At 49.5% G+C, this 24,037-nt stretch overlaps 5 protein-coding genes across 8 annotated transcripts; 4 read left to right on the top strand and 1 right to left on the bottom strand.

Moving 5' to 3' along the window:
* The first annotated feature begins 664 nt into the window (after positions 1 to 664).
* On the top strand, positions 665 to 4,552 carry ECT8 (evolutionarily conserved C-terminal region 8). Its single transcript, XM_078575172.1, has 8 exons — positions 665 to 1,019; positions 1,560 to 1,615; positions 1,782 to 1,923; positions 2,041 to 2,108; positions 2,324 to 3,094; positions 3,434 to 3,646; positions 3,738 to 3,896; positions 3,980 to 4,552. Exons 1-8 carry the CDS (start codon positions 992 to 994, stop codon positions 4,079 to 4,081), a joined length of 1,539 nt encoding a protein of 512 aa, XP_078431298.1. The 5' UTR covers positions 665 to 991; the 3' UTR covers positions 4,082 to 4,552.
* A 270-nt stretch (positions 4,553 to 4,822) lies between these two features.
* On the top strand, positions 4,823 to 8,009 carry CYCA1;1 (Cyclin A1;1). Its single transcript, XM_078575174.1, has 12 exons — positions 4,823 to 5,028; positions 5,095 to 5,292; positions 5,727 to 6,093; positions 6,199 to 6,332; positions 6,544 to 6,636; positions 6,721 to 6,854; positions 6,953 to 7,028; positions 7,098 to 7,174; positions 7,250 to 7,283; positions 7,357 to 7,506; positions 7,596 to 7,730; positions 7,817 to 8,009. Exons 2-12 carry the CDS (start codon positions 5,101 to 5,103, stop codon positions 7,886 to 7,888), a joined length of 1,464 nt encoding a protein of 487 aa, XP_078431300.1. The 5' UTR covers positions 4,823 to 5,028; positions 5,095 to 5,100; the 3' UTR covers positions 7,889 to 8,009.
* LOC144703093 (2-oxoglutarate (2OG) and Fe(II)-dependent oxygenase superfamily protein) lies at positions 7,888 to 9,218 on the top strand. Its single transcript, XM_078575175.1, has 2 exons — positions 7,888 to 8,805; positions 8,874 to 9,218. The coding sequence occupies exons 1-2, from the start codon at positions 8,023 to 8,025 to the stop codon at positions 9,114 to 9,116; spliced, it is 1,026 nt and encodes a 341-aa protein (XP_078431301.1). The 5' UTR covers positions 7,888 to 8,022; the 3' UTR covers positions 9,117 to 9,218.
* Positions 9,219 to 9,466: 248 nt separating this feature from the next.
* Positions 9,467 to 11,792, top strand: LOC144703095 (uncharacterized). Its single transcript, XM_078575180.1, has 5 exons — positions 9,467 to 9,990; positions 10,489 to 10,839; positions 11,019 to 11,307; positions 11,377 to 11,454; positions 11,581 to 11,792. Exons 1-5 carry the CDS (start codon positions 9,974 to 9,976, stop codon positions 11,629 to 11,631), a joined length of 786 nt encoding a protein of 261 aa, XP_078431306.1. The 5' UTR covers positions 9,467 to 9,973; the 3' UTR covers positions 11,632 to 11,792.
* Positions 11,793 to 13,277: 1,485 nt separating this feature from the next.
* LOC144703094 (uncharacterized) lies at positions 13,278 to 15,346 on the bottom strand. 4 transcript variants are annotated; one of them, XM_078575178.1, is made up of 4 exons: positions 14,507 to 15,346; positions 14,022 to 14,420; positions 13,776 to 13,928; positions 13,278 to 13,667 (listed from the first exon to the last, which is right to left on the bottom strand). In XM_078575178.1, the coding sequence occupies exons 1-4, from the start codon at positions 14,642 to 14,644 to the stop codon at positions 13,557 to 13,559; spliced, it is 801 nt and encodes a 266-aa protein (XP_078431304.1). In that variant the 5' UTR covers positions 14,645 to 15,346; the 3' UTR covers positions 13,278 to 13,556. The 4 variants fall into 4 exon arrangements, with proteins under 4 accessions (XP_078431304.1, XP_078431303.1, XP_078431302.1 ...); XM_078575177.1 differs by having other exon boundaries at positions 14,022 to 14,417; positions 14,501 to 15,345; XM_078575176.1 differs by having other exon boundaries at positions 14,501 to 15,344.
* Positions 15,347 to 24,037: the final 8,691 nt, after the last annotated feature.

Raw genomic sequence — 24,037 nt, 5'->3', positions numbered from 1 at the left:
GCGTCAGAATGAGCACGTGACCCAAAGCAGGGACTTCGATGCAAAATGTCAAGGAATTGATTACGCGATGCCACCTGGTGAGATCTCAACCGTCAGAACGGTTTTTTTCGTCCGACTATAGTGAAAATCGTCCCGTCCGTTTGTCTCGGGAAGAATTTCCGTCCCGGTTTTCGTCCAATCTTGTGGACGTCACTGACGTGGCCGCTTGATGGGGACTTGGTGGGCCCAGCACTCCCCGGCCCATGAGCCTTCGCCGCTAAGGTTCTAATAGACGTGGTGGTCCCCACCCGCGGTACCCTGTGCCGCAGGAACATAGAAAGGGGCGTCCAATGTCGTCATGGATGACGTGGCGTGCTGAGCTGGCGGCCTCGCCGCCACTCACTGGCTAAAGATTGTCCACGTGGCCGAGGCTCCGTCACCACAATGCCGGTGGTGGGGTAAGCTGTGCCTGCGGATTTTTTAAGCGGGCCGGGGCTACGAGTCCTGAGTCGGTTGGCTTGGTTTGGCCGCGGCCCGTTAAGAGCGCTCCCGCGAGACAGCGGACCGCGGGATTTTATGATTTTTATTTGGCGTCTTGAAGACGGTCTCGACGTGCCAACGAGCTCGGGCGGAGTTTGACCGTCCGATCGGGTCGTCGGTCAGCTGGGACGTCTGATGACCGTCCGTTCGCCTAATTGACTTTATTTTTTCCCACGCCCGTCGCAACGTCTTATTTCCCGGGGGTCGATTTTGCTTCTTCGTTGTGCGCGTCGATCGTTCCCGCTTCATTTCGCTCTCTCCGATCGTCTCCGATCGTCTTCTTCGTCCCGTCCGGGCGCCGGGAGAGCCCCGGCGTCGATTTCTAGCGCGTTGTTTCTCAGCCTCTGCCAAGCTTCTTCTGTAGAAAGGTCTCGGCGTTTGCGCCGGTGGTGAGGGTTTGGCTCGAGCTCGCGCACTGGAGAAGGAGATTTCGCTCATAGGGTTCTTCTGCGGAGAGCACTGGTGTGATCTTATGGCCACTGAATCGAAGCCCCAGAAACGTATCCTTCCTGACGGGTTTTAATTCGTTCCCTGTAATCATTTATCGGTTTGTGCGGTCATTTTGTTGCTGGGTCTGAATTTTTTCAATTCTCCTTTGTGATTTTTTTATCCATCGGTGGAGAGAACTAGGAATGCTATCTTATGCTGCCCAGAATGAATCTTGCTCGGTAATTTCTCATCGTGGTAATCCTAGGTGATAGTAAGAACACTTTTTTATGGGTTTTAGAAAACTGCGCATTATGGTAATTATCGAGCCTTGTGGAGGAATTACCGTTGTTTGCAGCGAATGTTATATCATAGTTGGTAGTTGACCGGCTACCTTGCTCGCTTTTTTTGATTAGATTTTTCGGCCTCTCGAACTCTTTGATCGTTTTGAAAGGATTCTCCTATCTCAGTTTTACGGACTGGGGTTTTATTGGTTTATCTTCTTTCCTCGTCACTTTTTTCCTTAATTATCTGTGGCTGGAAATTTTGAGAGATGAATTCACTATGACGTACGTATTTTCGCGACATTTGTCTGACTTGACCAATAATTATAGACACTGTGGACGCGAAGAAGAAGTTGAACACTAAAGCACCTTCCACACAATTCAAGGTAACATCTCTGAAGATGAGTCACTCTTTAATCGTGTATTTCTATGGACCAGAAGCAAGTCTGAATTTTTTTTTGAAATATTGTTTTTTTGCATTTATTTCGAAGGAACGCGGTTAACGAATTCTGACGAAATTTCCTTGCTCTTTTTTGGGTTTTTGTAATCCAGGATTCGTCCAAGGATGGGAATTTCTCGTATGCCACGTCTTTCGTTTCTCCCGGGAATGGGACTGGCTCTCTGAAGGAAAACGACATAGATCAGGAGTCGCTGTCATACTACCCCGTTAACTATTATGGTTACTATTACCCAGGTTTATTTCATATCTCTCCTGCCGATCAACATTTTGTTTAAATTGATTTCAATGTAATCTGGGCCTTGGTTTAGTTTCGCTGCTTAATGATCCTTCTTTCTTTCGTTTCATGTAAAGTCTCGTTCTCTGAGCGGGATGACCTCAGCTCTCATGGGGGAAGCGAGAGCCCGGATGCCCAGCAGAATGTCAGTAATATCTTCTCCAGTTTTTTCCTTTCCACTTCCTTGTACAGAACAACTGAACAATTATTAACCGTTTATATTTTCATTAATTTTCAAGTTAACCCATGTTTTCCACCACCATCACTGAGCAACTCAAATATGCACACCAAGTTGTTTAACATCCGAATTATATATTTCTGTGATTGAGAAATTCGTTGATTATCTTCCTTTGCTTTCAGGCCTTCACATCAGATAATGCACCAGTACTGTACTACGTTCCTGGGCTCCAGACTGGTTATAATACTTACAGTCCATACTACCCTGGCGCTTATCTAAGCGCAGACAGTCAATACCACGGGCAACAAGGTTATTTCACTGGTCCCATGTTTCCACAACCAGCGCTTTCCCCCGTTGCTTACGGACCAGAACTCCTTCCCGGGTACTCTTGGGATCCGTCATACATCTATGGTGATGGAACTTACTCCTCTGTTCTTGGAGATTCTCATCTATCACCTGCCAGAGCCTGTCTTTCTCCGGCTTACTCTCCCACCAAACTCCCACTGCCTCCAAAATCTGTGCACTCTCCAAGCGCTATTCTTCATGGACAAACTCCAAAGCCAGCGAACAAGGCGAGTCATGAAAACCAAGGATTTGGTGTCAAAGATGGCGGATCAAAGGCAAGGAACAAGATCGGCGGTGATGTTGACGTCCTTAACGAGCAGAATCGGGGTCCAAGAACAGGGTCTGAAGACCATGACGGCCAGTCCATCTCTCAAGATGTGGTCATCAGGCGCGAGGATTATAATCTGGATAGTTTTCCGACCAAGTACGAGCACGCGATGTTCTTTGTCATCAAGTCATACAGCGAGGACGACATTCATAAGAGCATCAAGTACAACGTCTGGGCCAGCACTCCCAATGGAAACCAGAGGCTGGACAGCGCATTTCAGACGGCCCAGAGCAAGATGGAGGAGAAGGGGTCCAAGTGCCCCGTCTTCTTGTTGTTCTCGGTATGCTTTATTCTCATCATCATCATCATCATTATTAATAATATTATCTTTGTTAATGATCAGGTGCCTACCACAGTGCTAAAATCAGTAGCTAATAGAAATGGCTTTGCTTTTCCTATTAAACATCACCCCTCAAACCCCGGCGCAAAGGTGTAATGCGCTGTACCTACAGTTTGAATCTTAAACTGGGCCTCTGATACCATGTTAAGATTCAAGCGCCTACCACCGTGCTAAAAGTTGTAGTCAATAGCAATGGCTCTACATTTTTTTCTTTAAATTAAATGGGTAGGCTGTTGTCTTGAACAATCCTGATTGTTATCATTGTTGTTCTGTTCTAAGGTCAATGCGAGCGGGCAGTTCTGCGGGGTGGCCGAGATGACGGGGCGGGTCAACTTCAACAAGAACATGGAGTTTTGGCAGCAAGACAAGTGGAACGGGTTCTTCCCCGTTACATGGCATATAATCAAGGACGTGCCGAACGCCCAATTCCGCCACATTATCCTCGAGAACAACGACAACAAGCCTGTAACCAACAGTAGAGACACCCAAGAGGTTCGGCGACTGTTAAGATAAAGAGTTGACTTGAGGCTCGATGGGTTATATCACGTGACTGACCGACTCGGTCATCTCTTGATTACTGCAGGTTAAGTTTTCACAAGGTGTGGAGATCCTGAACATCTTCAAGGCCTTTGCCACCAAGACGTCTATCCTGGACGACTTTGGCTTCTACGACAACCGCCAGAAGGCGATACGAAGCAGACGGGTCAAAGTCAACGTGCTGCCGCATCTCGAAACGTTGACGGTGGGCATCCGGTCCTTGAAAGACCCCCGGTCATTGCCAAAATCGCGTCAACTCATTCTGATGCCTGTCTCCGTCCCCGGCAGGTCAAGTTGACCGACGGCCCAGAGAAGGTGGCGAGCGAGGTGGCGCCGCTGATCAAGGGGGTCGAGGCTATTGACCTTGGTCGAGGCGGGGGGCAGCATTGACCTGGACCTTGGCGTTGACCGGAGTGGATGTGGGTATATTCTGGTGTTCTTGGAAGGTTTGCCTTTTTTTGGGCTTCCCAGGAGGTCAGGCGATGAACGGGGAAGAGCCGGAGTTTGGGACGAGTCAACGGGCGCTGACCGCCACATGCCAGTCTTCGTCCTCATCTTATATTGCTTTCGTTTTTCCTTTTTTTTTTTGGCTGTTGAAAAGGCCCAGTCCTTGTAACGGCACAAAGTAAAAAAGAAAAAAAAGAGAAAAACAAAAGGAAAAATAGATGAGGAGAGAGAGAGAGGGGGAGAGAAGATAAGACGTCTCCGATGCCTAGCTGGATGCCCACCGTGGATAACGTTTTTTTTTTTGGTTGTCAAATATCAAAACCTTCTTTTTTTTTTTTCTCCCTCTCTCTCTTTCTAAGCCGCTGGGCCGGGTCACGGGAAAATAAATAAAATCACGCTTACCTCTTCGTTTTATTGATTTCTCTGTCGCCCATTAAATGCGTTGTCCTTATCGGATCTGCCACGTGGGTTCCGGATCTGTCCCTAGCGACGAGTTTGAACTTTGAAGTTTTGAATTCGAAAGACTAGCGGTCACCGCATCTCTTCGTTTCCCCTGAACAGGGAGGTGACCCGATTCAGAGGATATCAAAATCGGATCACCGCCCGATCTAAAACGGACGGTCCGGATTCCGCGAGATTCAAATCTCCCACGCTCCCTCTCAAGAGCGATTCTTAGCGGACTAGTTCAAAAAGAAGGCCGGAGTCGTCGGCGCTCCCGACCAGAGACGTTGATCTTCGCGAGATTCAATTTCGTTTTCTTTTGCTCGTTCGATTTTATTCGTTTCAAGATCAAGCAGACGGGGAAGGAAGATCGCCGGAAGTCGTTCGTCCGGCGACGGCGGAAGAACAGACTGTTTTCGTTAAAATCTCCGTCGAAGTTCGCAACTAGGGTATCGTTGACCCTTTCCCGAACCCACATAGGATTCAAGAGTTGATTTGTTGTTGAAGCCGCGTAGGCAGCGATGGCTGGCGTTTCTAGGCGCTCATCGTTCGGTTCGTCGGCGTCGACTTCTTTGGCGAAGAGACCCGCCGCTGAGAACGCCGGCAAGATTGCGCTTACTTTGCAGCAGCAGGCGAAGAAGCGGGCAGCGCTCAGGAACCTGACGAACCAAAATAACGTGCGGGGAAATTCTGCTCGGCCGTCTTTCCCGAAGGTGAAATAATTGGCTGGCTCTTTCTCATTGTCTCACGATTTTTCTCGTCTGCCCATGGGTTTGATTAATCGTCGCATTGTTAGATGTTGGTAAGTCGTAACCTTTCTTTGATGGTTTTTGTCACGCTTACGAGTCGGATCTTGATCTTCTGTGCCTCGAATTTGTTATTCTCTCATCGCCATCTTGCATACCATGAAGTTTTTCTTCCTTGGCGACCTGTTCTCTTCTAGCTGATGGTTGAACGACGAATAATAGTCCCCCTCTATTCATTTTTCAAAGTTGGAGGAATTCAGGAGACGTCTTTCTGATAATAACGAAGTTTATTCGGGAAAATTTTATACAATTTGAGCTTGTGTTTTGCAGCATGTTAATGGGCAGTGAATGTTCATTAATTCTCATTGTTCAAACATTCTTTTATCGATGTATCTGGGCAGAAAGGATTAGCCTCAAATGCAGAGGGGGCTTTAGCATCAAGACCTATCACAACCGCTTCTAATCATCAGAAAAATTCTCGTGCTCCGTCTCTGCCACCCAATGGCCCTACTTCTGATCTTCAGAGACGCGAAACGCTCGCAGAGAGAGGAAATCCTCTAGTTACTCAAGCTTCCGCCAGTCTTCCACTTCTTGTTCCATGTACAAGCGTGGTGTCTCCTAGTCGATCGGCTGGATGTTCACTTTCGATGGACGAAAGTATCTCAATCTCCGATTCTTTGAAGAGTCCAGAGATTGAGTACCTTGACAACGTAGATTGTATAGAGAGACGAAGGCCAGAAAACAGTAACCTCTCCGAGATTTCAGATGGTCAGATTTCGGCGAATTTCTCTCAAATACATTTGCTAAAGTCCTTAAAATTTAAGAAATATGTTATAATTGATTTTTTTCTAACGTATCTCAAGTTTTCTTCAGGTCGCAAATGGAAGATGGATGTTCTGTTAGGGATTGAAACGCTTGATTTTGTTGATGTTGACGACGATAACAGCAATCCACTGCTCTGCGCATCGTTAGCTAGCGACATTTACCACCATCTACGCGTCGCCGAGGTGAGCTCTCCATTCGTCTGTTAAAGAACGATGTTAGAGTTTCATTTATCTTATATAAGAAAGCGTGCGAAATCGACGTAGGTTTTCTTATTAAGAACTAGAAATCAGTAAATGCCTGACTGATCCCTTGGCCGCAATAAACAACAGTCGCATCAAAAGTCGCTTGATTATTAATATTTCTTTTGGTTATTTTATTGTGGGAACCACGCAGACGAAAAGAAGGCCGTCGACTGATTTCATGGAGACGCTTCAGAAAGATATAAATCCCAGCATGCGTGCTATTTTAGTTGATTGGCTCGTAGAGGTATTTCCTCTTCCCATGCAAACCAAAAAAAAATTCTTTTTTTTTTTTTTTTAATCAACCCTGTTGATGGGCTTTTCCGTTTAGGTTTCCGAAGAGTACAGGCTTGTACCAGACACGCTGTACCTGACCGTCAACTACATAGACCGCTATCTTTCTGGGAATGAGATGAACAGGCATCAGTTGCAGTTGCTTGGCGTCGCCTGCATGCTTATAGCCGCGTAAGTGAATTAACTTCAAGAAAGATATATTTTTTTTCCTTCTTCTGTTGTGGTAGAAAATGGGTTAAACCGGGTGTAATTTTTTTTTAAATACCCAGAAAGTACGAGGAAATCTGCGCCCCGCAGGTGGAAGAGTTTTGCTACATTACTGACAATACCTACGTGAAGGAGGAGGTGGGTGTTTCTCATCATTCAATTATTCTGTTTATTTTAAGAATAATTATTGACGAGTTGTGCTTTTAGGTGCTGGAGATGGAGGCCACGGTCTTGAGATTTTTGAAATTTGAAATGACGTCGCCCACGGTAAAATGTTTTTTAAGGTAATTTAATACTTACCCGTAACCTTGAACGCATTCCGGGGCTTGTTTTTTTAATTTTTACTTGAAATTAAACAGGCGATTCATCAGGGCTGCTCAGCATTCGGATGAGGCGAGTATTTCTCGTCAATTTCCATGCCAGGATGTGCGAATTCGCGTCTCAAACTTTGCTGTATTTATTGCAGGTTTCGCCGTTGCATCTGGAGTTCCTCGCAAACTACGTTGCCGAGCTATCGCTTCTCGAGTACAGTTTCCTCTGCTATTCGCCATCGTTGATTGCCGCCTCGGCGATTTTCCTGGCTAAGTTCATACTCTCGCCGTCGAAGAGACCCTGGGTAACGCCCTTCCCCAACGTTGACCGGCTCCCTCTTCTCAAAGTCAACGTCCGAACCCGTTGATCCTGACCGTCCATTAAACCGCGCAGAACGCGACGCTTAGGCATTACACGCAGTACGGGCCGTCCGATCTGTGCGTCTGCGCCAAGGATCTCCATCGGCTGGTCAACGGCGGCGGCTCCGCCGGCTTGCCGGCGATCCGGGACAAGTACAGCCAGCATAAGGTCTTCTTTTAGTCACAACGCTGCTCTTCGTTACCCGTCCCGTTCCGTCCGTCTAATCTAATCCCGTTTTCCGTCCTCCGTTGCAGTACAAGTTCGTGGCGAAGAAATACTGCCCGGCTACCATACCCGCGGAGTTTTTCCAAGACGCGCGTCCGTAGGGGGGCGGGCGGGCCTTCGTGGCCGTTCCCCGGCCGTTGGATCAGATCCTCGAGCTAGATGATGATATAACCTTATGGGGTGTATGATTTGAGGGTCGCGATTTCTTCGTTCGTCTCGAAACTCTCTCTCTCTTATGGGGGAGGCGATGAGCGTGCAGAGCTTCGCCGAGGCGGGGCTGGAGAGGGTGCCCGAGAAATACGTGCAGCCGGAGAGATCTCGGCCGTCGATCGGCGGCGATGGACGGCGGATCCCTGTGGTGGATCTCTTCTTCTTCGACCCGGCGCGGTCGGGGGAGGTGAGGGAGGCGCTGAAGAGGGCCTGCAGGGAGTGGGGCGCGTTCCAAGTCGTCAACCACGGCGTCCCGGTTGACGTGATCGATCGGGTGGTCGCCGCGGGGGAGGCGTTCTTCGGGCGAACGGCGGCGGAGCGGCGGCGGTTCTCTTGCGATCCGAACTCCGTCGCGTCGGAAGGCTACGGCAGCCGCCTGCTCTCCGCCGACGACGCGGTGCTCGACTGGCGCGACTACTTCAACCACCACACGCTCCCTTTGGCCCGCCGGAACCCTAGCCGGTGGCCGGACCTCGCCGGTTACAGGGCGGCGGTGGCGGCCTACGCCGACGCCGCGGCGGCGCTCGCGAGGAAGCTTCTCGGGATTCTGTCGGAGTGCGTGGGGCTCGCGCCGAGCTTCCTCGAGTCGGCGATCGGACGATTGCACCAGAACGTGACCGTCAGCTACTACCCGCCCTGCCCGCAGCCGGAGCTCGCCCTCGGCCTGCAGCCCCACTCCGACATGGGCGCCCTCACTCTCCTCCTCCAGGACGACGTCCCCGGCCTCCAGGTCCTCCGCGACGGGAATTGGGTCCTGGTGGCGCCTCTCGCCGGCGCGATCGTCGTCCTCCTCGCCGATCAGACCGAGGTAGTAGATCTAGGGCTTGTGATTTGCTCTTCTCGGATCAGATCGGCTGATTGAATTGGGGGCCGCAGATCATCACCAACGGGGAGTACCGGAGCGGCGTGCATCGCGCGGTGGTGAACGCCGATCGGCCGCGGATCTCCGTCGCCGCCTTCCACGATCCGGCGAAGAGCGCGGAGATCTCGCCGGCAGCGCCGCTGCTCTCCGGCGGATCGCCGCCGCGCTACCGCCCTGTGAGGTACGGCGACTACGTGTCGTCCTGGTACGGCCAGGGTCCGGACGGCCGCCGCCTCCTCGACGCCCTCTTGCTTTGACGGTCAACGAACTTTACTGGGCTTGTATTCTGTGGGGCCCGCCCCTTAACCGATTCCAGGCTGTTTCCGTAATATTCCGTGGCGAAAGGGTATTTCGATAAATTACGTGGTCCATGGGGGCTTCGCAGAAAAGAAAAAGGCGATGCGATCGAGGGCCGGGCGACTTTTCGGGCCTCGGGCGGCCCATTAATTCAATGAACGGGTCAGCTAATTTTCCGATTTCAAGTCCGCGGTTCGAATCCGAAATAGAAAAACCCCCAATTTAAAAAATCGGGGAAACTCATCTTAAATATATAAAAATCTGTGGCTGGCGAGAAAAGCAGCGGACTTTCCCCCCCCCCCCCCCCCCCCAAATCCGATCGAACAAACGGATGGGGTGAAGAAATGGGGCAGCGACGGGCAGATCCAAGCGGGGCGGAGTCGTCTTCCTCCATGGAACCCTAGAAACAAGGCCGGAGGTTGAAGATGGCGGTGGAGCTCGTCATCTCCCCTTGCTCCGCCCGTCTTCCACGGCGGCGCCACCTCGATTGCCGCTGCGAGGGGTATTTCCGGGATTCCGGCTCTTCTCACAAGGGGAGAGGGGTATCGTGGGAAAAAAGCCACGAGGGAGAACCGCTATATAGTGGGTCTGTTTCAACCCTCTCTCTCCCCGTCGTGTATTCCTCGCTGCCCGCCCCCTGCTCGCACTTCTCCCCTCTCCTTCCTTCCGTCTCTCGCCGGATTCCCTCTCCTCTCTTCTCCCTCTCCCTCCCATTCTCTGCTCGTTCTGCTTCCAGCGCCGCTGACGGGGATGGATTGATGTGCGGGGTGGTCTCCTCGCTGATATCGTGGCGTGCGGCGCTCCCCGAGTCCTGTGGATGTCAGGCGTGATGAGGTTTGTACGCTCCTTCTGGTAAATTTCGATCTTCTTCGCCGCGTTTTGAATCGGTTCTTCTTTGATCGCCCCCGTCCGTCGTTGAAATCGCCGTGTCTTAACCCGGTTTCCGGCGATCTCGTCCTTTTGCTTCTCCTGCTGATCCCTGATCCTTGTCAACTCGGGCGGGACTCGTTTCTGCTCTTGATCTTGCCGACTCTCTCTCGCTTTCCGCCATGTATCTTTCTCAGGAAATCTCCGTCTGTTACTGTTCCGTTCTCCCAAGACATCCTCTTTCTTTCTCAGATTTCCGGCGGGCATGCCTGTCTTTCTCCGGCGAAGAATCGAGCTTCGACCGAGGGAGTCAGACGGCCGTGGATCTTGTGATCTGTGTTGTGTTCCGATCCACGGATCAATCCTCTAAAAAAAAGCGTTTTCTTGTTGGACTTCAACCCGATTTCTTCGACCCATTCTTCGCAACAATCGGGGGTTTAATCCGGATCGAACGGCGCGTTACAGATACCAAAGGGTGAGCCCAGACGGCCTCCTCCTCAGCAACGGGAAGAAGCCGGCGAGGGAAGATCTGAACCCGCAGGAGCTCAATAATGGCTGCGGGCACAGCAGAAGTGGCGATATCGTGCTCCAGTGGGGGCACAACAAACGCTCCCGCGGCCCGCGGGCGGAGAGCCGCCCCGCCGGCGACGACCCTTCTTCTTCCTCCTCTCAGCCGCGGCCGCCCCCCAAATTGCTCCGCCGCGCCCCCTCCGCCGCCGCCGACAAACGGCCCTCCGCCGCCTGCTTCAACGGCAGAGCCGCCGCCAACTTGAGATCCTGCGCAACCGCCGACTCCGCCGCCAACAGCAACCACCGGTTCAAACCCTAACCCTTCTCTCTATCTCTACCCTACCCGTCTATCTATTTCTATTCTCTAGCAGCGCGCGACCGGGAAAGAGGCGATTTTTCTTTAATAATAAATGGGTTAGAGAAAAGGGCTTGCGTTCGATTTTCTACCCTTTTTAATTTGCGCCTTGTCTCGCTGGAGAGAGCAGGTGCGGGGAAGATCGCCTGGGGACCAGATCTCCGCCTAAAGGGAGCAAGATGGCGGCTGCCGCCAACGGGGTGGGGTACGTGGCCGCGCCGGAGCGCGACGCGGGGGGGGCGGCGCCGCCGCCGCCGCCGCCGCCCAAGGAGCGGCTGAATTTGGATCTGTTCGAGTGGCCGCGGATCTACCTCTCTTTGTCGAGGAAGGAGAAGGAGGACGATTTCTTGGCAATGAAGGGCGCCAAGCTCCCCCAGCGCCCCAAGAAGCGAGCCAAGAACGTGGACAAAGCCCTCCAGGTACAATTTTTTTTTCTTAATATACCCATTAATTATTCGTATATTCATTCCACGATTGTGTTCTTTCAGTACGTGTTCCCCGGGATGTGGTTATCGGATTTGTCGAGGGGCCGCTACGAAGTGAGGGAGAAGAAATCGGCTAAGAAGGTATCGAGACTCTTCTTCTTCTTCTTCTCATCATGATCGTTCTTAGTATTATTATCATTATTGTTATTATTGATCTCTCCGCCGTGTATTTTGATCTCCAATGCTTGTCTTCCTTGTTGGGTGTAGAAGCGTAGGGGTCTCAAGGGCATGGAATGCTTGGATAGCGACTCCGATTGAGGGCACCAACCAGAGGATGAAGAAGAAGACGGGGTCTCTCTCTCTCTCTCTCTCTCTCTCTATCTCTCCCTTTCTCTCTCTCTCTCTTTTTCTCAATCATGAACGTGTACAAATGAGCCGTTCAGTCTGCTTAATGAAGAAAATGAGCTTCTTCTCCTTCATTCGCACGTGTGAGTGGCCCCCCGGCGAGGTTGGCACGTGCCACTTCGGCAGCTACTGTTGAACTTGGGAATATGAAATTGTCGAGTGATTGAAACTCAGATTATGCGGGAAATATTATGTTGATTGATATTTGAAATTACGTATTGGTTTTTAGGAAGTGGATCTTTAATCTGCTTCTAGAAATGGAAGAAACGGGTTGGGAGGAAGGGACGGAGGTCGCTTTTATCTTGTCTGATAGCCTTAAATGACAATCGGTCATGGCTTTGTAGGGTTTGTCTTCTTCTGTTCCACCGTACACACGCTTCACTAATCACGATTGTTTCTTGAGATTGATTGTCAGGTCAGTGATTGAAGGTAGCAATTTTTCCAATTTTTTCTGTTTCATTATACAAGCTTCACAAATGACGATCACGATCACGATCCCCATTGGCTCTGTTGATCGCGGCGCGCGATTTTCTAATGGATTTGTGACCTTCCTCTTTCAGTGTTCCGTTTTCAATCTTAAAAAATGATCAGACGCGGAGCGGCCTTCCTCAGATCGGACTCCCCGTTTTAAACCCTCCCTCTTAATCTTGTGGCAATGGTTTCTGTCGAAAATTGGAACGAACTGCGGCATATTCCCTTTATGATTCCTTGTTTTCAATTGCGGTTTTCCTTTTGTTTTAAAGAGAGAACATTAGTTGCGGACACTGTTTCATTTCGAAATTTATAAACTTCGGTTTCTAGATCAGACATCGGTATTCGGACATGAGTGGGATCCGATTCTACGAGATACGATACGGGTCTCTGAATAAAAATGTGGGAATCGAGATAGAACCCTACATCAAATCGGTCTCGGTCATCTCTCGGAACAATACCTTCGCAGTTTTTCAATATTCCAGTAAAAAAAAAACTACTCATCCAAACGCACGAACAACGATTTGCTTATTTACCTTCTTCAGTCTGTTGGTTTACCCTCCTCCGAAATGATTCCCTCGCTATCTACGCTGCACATCTACTTCAGACAAATGTCGATATTTTTTTATTCCCGGCGATGGACGACGATCCAAGAAAGCGGGTGATCATCCACGATCATTTCCAAGACCCCACCACTTGTGATGGCAGACCAACCATCGAGCGAATCAAACTAATAACATGCTTCTTTGCTCGCTCTTTTACCATGTTTCTTACATTTTTACTCTGGATTCTGTCAGGGGTTCTCTGCGCATCTTCTTCTACCTCCGCTCCACTTGGTATAATCGCGGGTTATAATAACAGTCACAGTATCATGACTACCATCAGACTTGCGTTATTCATTATCTGTTCTTCATGGGAGAAGATTATCATACATGGCATGGGCTGAGAGCTCTCGTTCCTCTCTCTATCTCTCACTCCTCTGAGCTCTGTCACGTTATCCTGGTGTCTGCTACTTAGCAGACGATGGGTTACGAAAGAAACAGAGAAGCCACAGCTCCGCGTCGTAGGGTGTAGTGGAGAGGGAGAGATGAAAGGAAGAGAAAGAAGAACACTGTTTTGGCAAGGGGTTGACTTGTACAGACCGGAGAGAAGCTCTCCGGAGACGAAGAAGATACCGAAGAGAGAAGATCCGATTTCCGGGTATTTTAAGGTTTTTTATTCGAGATTTTTACAACAACACGGCGGCGCCGGCGGTGGTGGAGACGGGGTTTTCACTCTCTCTCTCTCGCTCTCTCCTCAAATATTTCTCTCTAAGAAGCCTACAGATGTCCAGCCCCGGAGTAATGTACACGGATGCAGCAATTATTTTATGTGCTTGATGTGGGCGGGTTGGAAAGCGACGTCTCCGAGTCCTCCGTCTTGGCGAACCGGCCCTTCACTCGTGGCTGGCTGTCGGCGAGCGCTTTCCTGCATGCGTACTGCCATGGCGAAACACAGAGAAAGAGAAAGAGAAAGAGAGAGAGAGATCAATCCCCGGTGTCTCTCGCCTTCTCTCTTTAATGGGTATCCAGCGAGAAAACGCTTACCTTGATTTTCCGTCCAAAGTTGCGCCTTGTCCTCTTCTTCCTGTACCTCGATAGCTTCTGCTGCCTCGCCTCTTCTCCGATGCTCAGCATCCTGTCGAATGAGATGACATGGATAGCTCCGCCGCTGAAGCTCGTCCCTCCGCCGCGGTACCTCTGCCGAAGATCCAGATATATAAAAAGAATTAGGAAAATTCGCATCTTTCTCGCCTCGGAAACCACGATTGACTTTGTTACGTGGATATTTACGTGGAGATCTCCCTCGCTGCACGCCCTCCGAATGCCGAAGGAATCTCCGGGGAATATTCCGGCAACGGCGGAGAGATTCGGCGGCGCTTTCGCGTACCGCGTGGAGGACTCCAAGCTGCCGGAGCTGACGCTCTTCCTGATTCCCTCGTCGGCGGCGGGAATCTCCGGCAAGGCCGCCGCCGGCGGGTCGTAGAAGGCCTCGAGCAGGAGCTGGTCGTTCTGGATCGGCTCCACCTCGAAGGTGCTCAGCGGAACGACGGGATCGCCGTTGGAGATCATCCACATCGCCGCCGCCACCGGATCCATCTCCGCCGTCGGATCCTCCTCGATGGCCTCCGGCGCCTTGAACAGCTCCACCCCTCCTCCAAGATCGTACTCCGACGCCATCATGCTTCTCTGCTGCCGTAAACTTCTCCCTCAACCCCAAGAGAAAAAACGATACAAGAGACAAAAAGAGAAAAAGAGAGAGAGAAGGGAACCGCGACATTGTCGAGGGGAAGGAGATGGCCGGAGTTGTCCTGAAGACGGGAGAAGAGCTCCTCTTCCATGGGGTGGAAGTGGCCGTGGAACTCGGAAGGGAAAGCTGGGAGATAGGAGAAGAGCATCCCCGTTTCCGGAAACATCTTTCCCGCGAAGACGACTGCACCGCTGAAGAGGACGAATCGCTTCTCGCCTCCTCTCCCCCCGCTTATATTCCGCTAGCCTAGAGAGAGAAAGGCAGAGAAGTGCAGCTGAAAGACAAGATAAGGGAGGGGGGCAATTCGCTGTCCTCCTGGATTACTTCTCTCTCACCTTGCTTTCAGGTTTTGGCCTTTATCGCGTTTATCACACCACTCCCCCCCCCAACCACTGATCAAGAACACTAGAATGAGAACGCCTGGCAAAGCGAGAGTGGCGGGCTTGTCTCCCCGTCGAGGGTAAAACAAGGGTACTTTGCTCCCTTGCCCTTCAAAATTGACCTCCGTGGCGGCGCCGATGGCGACAAGGCTGCCCATGAGGCAGGATCCGCGACCCGACAAGCCTGATTCCAGAGGAACTGCGGGTCTGCTCATCTCTCCCCCTTCAATTTCCCGAGCCGATGTCAAATTTGGAAACACGGGTAAGCTGTGGGCAGGCAAGATCTTCGCTGGGTTTTTCCTGGGCTTTAGTCTAGGGTGAAACTCTTGGCAGGTGTCGCGCGCTCAAAACGAAGCTCTCGCCATGACGATATTCATTAACCCAAGTCAACTCCGGTGGGGGGACGTGACAAGAACGTAGCGAGCGATCGAAAGAGATGGAGCGGGGAACGAGATGGAGCGAAGCTCCACAAGGATTTCTGTGGGCAACTGGTCAATTACGTCAGCCTGGCGTAATTGAGGGGGGAAAGAAAGAAGAGCCTTAGTCTCTGGAAGAGGAGCTTTTGACGGGACCCAGTCAGGGGCAAACAAGATCTCACGAGAAGCCCCGCTTTTTCATCATCAACTCGGCAACAACAGTAGCAGTAGGCCTTTTGGCGTTAATGGGCAATTAGTTCTTTACTGCTTGGGGTGGAGCCGTCCGTCCTTCTTGACAACATCAAATTCCTCTATCGATATACCTATCTCTTTCTCCACCTCTCTCTATCTGCATCTTTCTCTCCTTATCTCTCTTCATCTAAGTAAGTATCTCCATCTCTCTCTACTTTCATCTATGTATATACATCCCTCTATTTATCTATCTCACTTTCCCTCCCTCTGCTTCTCTCTATCGCTATATCTATCTCTTTCCCTTTCTATACCTCTCTTTCTATCTCTATTTCTATCCCTCCCCCCCCCCCCCTCTATCTCTACTTCTTCTACCTCCTTACCTCCCTCTCTATATCTATTTCTATCTCTTTCCCTCTCTCTCTCTCTCTCTCTCTCTCTCTCTCTCTTCCTCTTTCCTCTCTATATTTATTTCTGTCTCTTTTCATCTCCCTCTCTATCACTATTTCTATCTCTTTCCCTCTCTATGCGTACCTCTATTTCTATCTCTTTCCCTCTCTCTCTCTCTATCTCTTTCCCTCTCTCGATCTCTAACTCTATTTCAATCTCTTTCCCTCTCTCTCACGTTCCCACTTGCTACATGGCCAGGTAAATATGCTTGTATATTTTTGTAGAATCCGTACAATTACTGCTTCATTGATATGACATCAAAGTAGTAAAGCATAAATTATATGCATTATACTACTGAATTTAATTCTCTCCCAAAATAAGCAGACATCTCCAACCTACCCATATAATTGAGTGGGAAGGTAATTTAACTGGCCTTTAGTGACTTGCAATAGTCATTAGTTCTATCAATGTTAGATATTTATAGTCCCATGAATCACATTATCCTAGGCAAACAGAGTCAACTTAATTACGTGTCACCACAATCTAAGCATGTTAAAGTAATGCAATAACAATTACATACATTTAAAATGAATGAATAACTTTTCTCAGAGTTAGAGATTGATTCTATAAACTATTTTCAATCTGACAACATAGAAAGAACTTAATAGTGTAAAATAAAGGCATAAAAAACAAGTCATATAAAATCGTCTGGGTCCTTGCCCAGTGGCATAGTGCCAGATGGGTCCTCTTCGTCATCGACCTACCTGTCGATGTGGGGATTGGCTGTGCACGCGTGACGCCTGTCAATGGTATCGTCCTCCTTCCCACGTAGGCGTTTACGGCGTTCCTTCGGGGCGCCGGCACGTCCAAATTTCACGACGTCGATAGGCTCAGAGAAGACTCAAAAGTCATCTTGCAGTGAAATCTCATGCCCGACCAAACATGGCCTTCTGGAAATCCAAATTCTTTCGCGTGATCATTTGCACTCTCCCTTCCCCCCTCCCCCTTTCTCTCTCTCGCTCCCTTCCTCTCTCTCTCTCTCTCCCTTCCTCTCTCTTTCGCTCTCTCTCTTCCTCTCTCTCGCTCCCTTCATCTCTCTTTCGCTCTCTCTCTTCCTCTCTCTCGCTCCCTTCCTCTCTCTTTCGCTCTCTCTCTTCCTCTCTCTCGCTCCCTTCCTCTCTCTTTCGCTCTCTCTCTCGCTCTCTCTCTCTCCCTTCCTCTCTCTTTCTTTCTCTCTCTCCCTCTCTCTCTCTCTCTCGCTCCCTTCCTCTCTCTTTCGTTCTCTCTCTTCCTCTCTCTCTCTCTCTCGCTCCCTTCCTCTCTCTTTCGTTCTCTCTCTGGCTCCCTTCCTCTCTCTTTCGTTCTCTCTCTCGCTCCCTTCCTCTCTCTTTCGTTCTCTATCTTCCTCTCTCTCTCTCTCGCTCTCTCTCGCTCCCTTCCTCGTTCTTTCGTTCTCTCTCTTCCTCTCTCTCTCTCTCTCTCTCTCTCTCTCTCTCCCTTCCTCTCTCTTTCTCTCTCTCTCTCTCTCTCTCTCGCTCCCTTCCTCTCTCTTTCGTTCTCTCTCTTCCTCTCTCTCTCTCTCTCTCGCTCCCTTCCTCTCTCTTTCGTTCTCTCTCTTCCTCTCTCTCTCTCTCTCTCTCTCTCTCTCTCTCCCTCCCTCTCTCTCTCTCTCTCTCTCTCCCTCTCTCTCTCTCTCTCTCTCTCTCTCTCTCCCTTCCTCTCTCTTTCGCTCTCTCTCTTCCTCTCTCTCTCTCTCGCTCCCTTCCTCTCTCTTTCTTTCTCTCTCTTCCTCTCTCTCTCTCTCTCGCTCCCTCCCTCTCTCTTTCGCTCTCTCTCTCCCTCTCTCTCTCTCTCTCTCGCTCCCTTCCTCTCTCTTTCGTTCTCTCTCTTCCTCTCTCTCTCTCTCTCCCTTCCTCTCTCTTTCGCTCTCTCTCTTCCTCTCTCTCTCTCTCTCGCTCCCTTCCTCTCTCTCTCTCTCTCTCTCTCTCCCTTCCTCTCTCTTTCGCTCTCTCTCTTCCTCTCTCTCTCTCTCGCTCCCTTCCTCTCTCTTTCGCTCTCTCTCTTCCTCTCTCTCTCTCTCTCTCTCTCTCGCTCCCTTCCTCTCTCTCTCGTTCTCTCTCTTCCTCTCTCTCTCTCGCTCCCTCTCTCTCTTTCGCTTTCTCTCTTCCTCTCTCTCTCTCTCTCTCCCTTCCTCTCTCTTTCGCTCTCTCTTTTCCTCGCTTTCTCTCTCTCGCTCTCTTCCTCTCTCTCTCCCTCCCTTCCTCTCTCTTTCGCTCTCTCTCTTCCTCTCTCTCTCTCTCGCTCCCTTCCTCTCTCTCTCCCTCTCTCTCTCTCTCTCTCTCTCTCTCTCTCTCTCTCTCTCTCCCTCCCTCTCTCTCTCTCTCTCTCTCTCTCTCTCTCTCTCTCTCTCTCCCTTCCTCTCTCTTTCGCTCTCTCTCTTCCTCTCTCTCTCTCTCGCTCCCTTCCTCTCTCTTTCGTTCTCTCTCTCTCTCGCGCTCCCTCTCGCTTCCTTCCTCTCTCTTTCGCTCTCTCTCTTTATCTCTCTTTCACTCTCTCTCTCGCTCTCGCGCTCTCTATCACTCGCTCTCTCTCTCTCCCTCACTCTCTCTCTCTCTCGCTCTCTTCCTCTCTCTCTCTCTCTCGCTATCTCCCTCTTTCTTCCTCTCTCTTTTCTCTCTCTCTCTCGCTCTCGCCCTCGCTCTCGCTCTTTCTCTCTTTCTGTCTCTCTCCCTCTCTTTCTCTCTCTCTCCCTCTCTCTCCTTCTCCTTCGCTCTCGCTCTTTCTCTTTCTCCCTCTCTCTCCTTATCCCTCGCCCTCGGTCTATCTCTCTCTCTCTGCGCCCCCTCTCTCTCCCTCTTTCTCTTTCTCTTGTTCTCGCTCTCTCTCTCTCCCTCCCTCACTCCCCCTCCCACTCTCTCTCCCTCTCTCGTTCTGGCATTCTCTCTCTCTCCCTCTTTCTGCTGCTGAAGAGAGCAAGAGAGAGAGCGAGACAGGGAGAGATGGAGAGAGAGAGAGAGAGAGAGAGAGAGAGAGAGAGAGAGATGGAGAGACAGATAGAGCTAGATAAAGAAAGATGGAGAGAGATAGAGAGAGATGCAGAGAGAGAGAGGGAGCGCACTTCTCTCTTTCTGCCGCTGTAAATGATCATCCCAATGAATTTAGATAATCCAGAACGCCCTGTTCGTTGGGCCATAGGATTTCACTGCGGAGTGACTATTGGGTGTTGCCTGAGCCTATCAAAACGGGAAATCTGAACGTGGCGGAGCTCGAAGGAACACAGTAAACCACTGCAGGGGAAGGCGGACGATACCAATTACAGGCGGGACGCGTGTCGTGCCAATGCCCACATCGACAGGCAGGCGACGAGGAAGAGGACCTAGGTGGCACTATCCCATTAGGCAAGCACCCAGATGACGACGCAGACAGCGTACAGCGGCCACGCTAATCTCTTCCTACGTCGTCTTGGCCATGTCTTTCTCATGCCGAGGGACGAATAAAGAGGCACGGACACTCAAGGACAGCGGGGGGGAAGACTTTCCCCGCTAGGAGAAAACACACTGACTAGATCAGTCCTTGTCGCGCCTTATTTGTAGCTTAGACTCAATTTATTCTCGAGTCCCAGATGCTTGGTCCACATATAACGTCAGCCTACTAGGCCTACTCTTTCACGCGATGGAACAAGACTCATCTTTTTCATTTCCTCTCTCGCTGCGATGGAACTAGAGAGAGATTGGTCGTCTCTCTCTCTCTCTCTCTCTCTCTCTGGCTCTCTCTCTCTCTGGCTCTCTCTCTCTCTGTCTCTCTCTCTCTCTCTGCCTCTTTCTCACTGGCTCTCTCGCTGTTTCTCTCTGCCACTCTTTATCACCGGCTCCCTCTCTCTCTCTCTCTGTCTATCTATCTCTCGTTCTCTGTAACTCTCTCCCTCAGTTTATCTCTTTCTTTCTATCCTTTCTCTATCTTGATGTTAGGCCCCTAACTAGGCGGCATTCCCTGCCTAGAGGTCTGCGTGCTTATTGGGAGGCCGAGTACTCGTTTTCGGCTCACAACATTAAAGGACTAAGTCATTATAGGTAGCGATGCCCAAATACCAGATCTTTTAGGCCATTGTCCCTGTATGTGGTGATACACTACACACGGTGCACGCGTCTGTCCACGCCCAAGGCGGGACGGATCAAGTACGGTCCGCGCGTGCTGGGCGCGCGGGCTGATAGGTGTGTGTGCACGCGCCCCAAGCGCCACGCACGGGGCGCCAACACCTATCAGTGCCGTGCGGGAGCGGGCAGCGCTCCGCGTGGGTGCGGGATGCGCAAGCCGGGCGGCGTGCCGCGGATGCAGCGCGCGGAGTTGTGCGGGGTGCCGCGCAGCGGTCGCGTGGGCAGCAGCGCACACATTGCATGTGCGGGGCGCGGGGCTGGGAGACATCCCGCTAGGAGACCAAGGCATGTGGCACGCTGAGAGCGCTGAGACGGCACAGAGGGCACGTAGCACTCCCGCGGGTAGTGCTGGGCACGCAACGCCCAGCTTGGGGGCGTCGAATGCGGCGGCGTCGCGTAGTCTGCGAGCGAGGGTGTTCACACGGGTGCTGGTGGCGTGTGTGATCATCAAGGCAGGGGTGGCGTGTGTGATCGCTATGCCCGCGGGCGAAGAATTGGTTTTAGTCGATCGGTCGACTGGTCAAATACCCATTAAACTACAGCTTCAAAGCCTAAGCGCTCGTAAACTCGCTTCTGCTCCTAAACTCGCACCACGACGCACTTGTGTAGCGGCAGAGCGGGCGCGTGCGTGGAGCGACGGCCTTGAGGCGGTGTGGCGACACTACCTCGGCGCAAAGCGCCTCATCTCGTTCGTTGTATCACCCCTCGTCTTTCCCCTATATAATGGTCCCCACAACGATGTACTATTTTATGATATTAATGCAATGACTCTATTCCCTGACGGGGCTGCGTCCCCACCATCTCCTCTAACCCCTTCTATGCGATCTTAAGCATTTGCAAAGCTTCCGCTGCAAGAGGTCAAGGCTGCTCAGTGTTTTGCCATGAACATTGAGGCCGACACACGCCAGATTCGAGCAAGAAACCTAGCTCGAGATTTGACCGTGTGACACTTGACGATACAAATATGTTCATCTAGAAGCTTTCAAAGCATACAATTCTAAATGCAAGACAAGTAATCAGCTACAACATTCTCCAACCATTTTAAATCCTTAATGTCAAGACCAAACTCTTGGAGTACCTGACTCCATCCAATAAGTCATGACTTTCGTTCCACTTGAACCAATGGATAATTTAATCCAAAATGATATGAATTAAAAATGACTTCCACCACTAGAGTATAGTTGTTTTATTTCCCAAGGTGAGACGCCACAATATGGTATTAACTTTTAATAGCTGAGAAATATTATTTGGCATCAAAAGTATATGACACCCAATCCAGTCACACATTCCATTCAATATTCATTCATAACAAATATTCATATAATGCACACATGATACTTATAATGAAGTACTACTACAGTTATTACCTATCTCTAAACTCTTGTTCAGTGGATATCCATTAAGATATCAAAATATTTGGATAGAATCACTCTGTCAAGTCACACTCATTTGATGAGTATGGCCGAACTAGTAGCCATTCGTGTGGATGTTCATTTGGGAAAAGAGTTCACATAATTTATATTAATGATCTTGTAATGGTATAATAACAAACCATTGACCAGGTTCATTCATGCCACAATTGTTTAAGTGATCCTTGGATGCAAGACAGCAAAGACATCTTGATGGACGGCTATTTTTTATCCGTGATCTTCTTGACCATAATCATCAAATTCCTAATTTTCATTGTCCATGTGCCCTGAGATTTCATGAAGATGATTGAATTTTTAATATGGAATTGTCCTCTCTTAGTATAAGGGAAGATACCTTAAGGACGATTATCTGCTGAAGTCTTGGACAATGTGATAGAATTCTTAGATCATATCCCAAATCATTAGTAATAACTAAGAGAATCAATTTTGATTTTATAGTTAACCATACCCTAAGTAATCCCTAGAGCATCCAGAATATGAGAGATTATACATACATTGTAAATGTTGGTAGTAAGGTTCCATGAGATAGTTGATATACCCTTTTGTATCTTCAAGAATACAAGATGTAGCTTGGCAACCCACTGACTCGCAAGTCAAACTATTAATTGTGTTGAACTGATCATTGAATAATTAATATATATGTTGATATAGTTAATTAATTAGATTGGCCAATAAAGGCCAAAAGGCCAATAAATTTGTTAACTAGTCTGATACTTGGGCATACACACAAATAATCTATTAGATGTCAAAATATGTAAAAATGTCCTACTAAGTATAAATTGGATAAAGCCCTAAATAAGATTCTGTTATGACTCCTGGGTAGGACTAGTGCTGAGCCACAAAATCCACGGAACAAGATATTCAAATAAGTCCAATAAGAAACTCGTCTTAAGTAGAAGAGTCCAAGTAGCAAGACACAGGGAAGAAAAACCACGACAAAGATCCCAGAGAAGAGAACCGAGAACGGAGAAGAGATTGATACAGGGTGGCCGGATCTGCCTGGCGTCTAGGGTAAGGAGAGGATCTCCCCTTCGCCCTCCTCAGAGACTGATCGGCTTTCGTCCGTACCCTTCTCCCGCGCCCGATGCTTCCCTTTTAACTTTGCTCCGCTGGGCCCAAGGAGCTCGGCCCGTGATTGGTGTGCGACAGTCTCTTTTTCTTTCTCTTTTCCATGTAGGTCCTCGTTAGTTCCCTATCAATACTTCCCCCCTTAGAAAACCAAAATTTCCTCAATTTGGAATTGGGGAAATTGCTTTTCCAGCATGGGGACGTCCTCCCAAGTAGCTTCATAGATGGGTAGGTTCTTCCACTTGACGAGGACTTGCATACAATCTCGAGTGAACCTGTAAGAGAGGATGGATTCTGGAAACACCTGCCATTCCCAATCAGCAGACAGATTAGTCGTTAAAGGTAAAATATGTGTAGACTCACCTACAACCTTGCGAAGATGAGAGACGTGAAAAACAGTGTGGATGGTGGTAGTGGGGGGCAAATTGAGTTTGTACGCCACTGGGCCGATTTGTTCTAAAATGGTATACGGGCCAAAATATTTTGGATAGAGTTTCTCGGAGGGTCTTTTGGCTAAGGTCTTCATGCGGTATGGGCGGATCTTGACTTACACCTTATCTCCCACTTGGAACTGCAGCTCTCTGTGGTGCTTATCGTATTGCTTCTTCATATTTGATTGTGCTTTGGTGAGATGTGAGTTGAGGATCTCTAGAGTGACATCTCGCTCTTGAGGCAGTGTGTCCAATGAATCGATAGGAGATTGTGTGTTCCCGTATTTGATGACTGTCGAGGGATCCCATAGACGGCCTTGAAGGGGGTCATGTTGATCGAGGAATGATGAGACGAGTTGTAGCTATATTCGGCCCACGGTAACCATTTGTTCCATTGTTTCGGACATTGAGAAGAGAAACAGCATAGATAACACTCCAGGCCTCTATTCGTGACCTCCGTTTGTTCATCTGTCTCTGGGTGATAGGATGAACTCATTTTCAATAACGTGCCTTGATGTTTATGTAGTTCTCTCTAGAATGCGCTCGTGAATACACTACCTCAATCCGATAAAATTGAGTTAGGGATGCCAAGAAGATGAACGATTTCTTTAATAAAAATACCGGCAATAGATTGAGCAGTAAACGGATCTTTGAGAGCAATAAAATGGCTATACTTGGAGAGTCGGTCCACCACCACCAGAAAAGAGTCATAGCCTTGAGACGAAGGTAGTCCTTCTATAAAATCAAGTGAGATCTCTTCCCAAATCTGATTTGGAATAGGAAGTGGTTGCAATAAACCGGCCGGAGCCAAGGTAGAGGCCTTATGTTGTTGACAAATCTGACATTGGGATACATATGTCTTGATACTTTTCTTCATGCGCGGCCAGTATAGTTGCTGAGAGATCCGTTTATACGTCTTCTGGAAACCCCCATGACCACCCACCGTGGAATCATGAAATTCCCAGAGGACTAGGGGAATCAAAGAGGAATTTTGTAGAAGAACAAGCCTCTTCTTATACAATAATAAGTCTCATTGAAGGGAGTACTTTGGTGGTGCGGCATTGTCTGAACGGAGACGTTGTAAGACATCTGATAACCGAG

Source organism: Wolffia australiana, chromosome 5 (assembly GCF_029677425.1).
Source record: "Wolffia australiana isolate 7733 chromosome 5, ASM2967742v1".
NCBI lineage: Eukaryota > Viridiplantae > Streptophyta > Magnoliopsida > Alismatales > Araceae > Wolffia > Wolffia australiana.
The sequence above is the reverse complement of the archived record's forward strand: the minus strand, read 5'-3'. Positions and strand labels throughout refer to the sequence as shown.

Excerpts from the sequence above, each read along its gene's own strand:
- LOC144703094 (XM_078575176.1), bottom strand. The coding sequence starts at position 14,644 with ATGTTTCCGGAAACGGGGATGCTCTTCTCCTATCTCCCAGCTTTCCCT. Across the intron at positions 13,929-14,021 it reads GCAGCGAGGGAGATCTCCAC|AGGTACCGCGGCGGAGGGAC; the intron begins GTAAATATCCAC and ends GATCTTCGGCAG. Across the intron at positions 13,668-13,775 it reads ACTTTGGACGGAAAATCAAG|TACGCATGCAGGAAAGCGCT; the intron begins GTAAGCGTTTTC and ends TCGCCATGGCAG.
- LOC144703095 (XM_078575180.1), top strand. Across the intron at positions 10,840-11,018 it reads GCCGCCAACAGCAACCACCG|GTGCGGGGAAGATCGCCTGG; the intron begins GTTCAAACCCTA and ends TGGAGAGAGCAG. Across the intron at positions 11,308-11,376 it reads ACGTGGACAAAGCCCTCCAG|TACGTGTTCCCCGGGATGTG; the intron begins GTACAATTTTTT and ends GTGTTCTTTCAG.
- ECT8 (XM_078575172.1), top strand. The coding sequence starts at position 992 with ATGGCCACTGAATCGAAGCCCCAGAAAC. Across the intron at positions 2,109-2,323 it reads GCCCGGATGCCCAGCAGAAT|GCCTTCACATCAGATAATGC; the intron begins GTCAGTAATATC and ends CTTTGCTTTCAG. Across the intron at positions 3,897-3,979 it reads CGCATCTCGAAACGTTGACG|GTCAAGTTGACCGACGGCCC; the intron begins GTGGGCATCCGG and ends CGTCCCCGGCAG.
- LOC144703093 (XM_078575175.1), top strand. The coding sequence starts at position 8,023 with ATGGGGGAGGCGATGAGCGTGCAGAGCTTCGCCGAGGCGGGGCTGGAG. Across the intron at positions 8,806-8,873 it reads TCCTCGCCGATCAGACCGAG|ATCATCACCAACGGGGAGTA; the intron begins GTAGTAGATCTA and ends TGGGGGCCGCAG.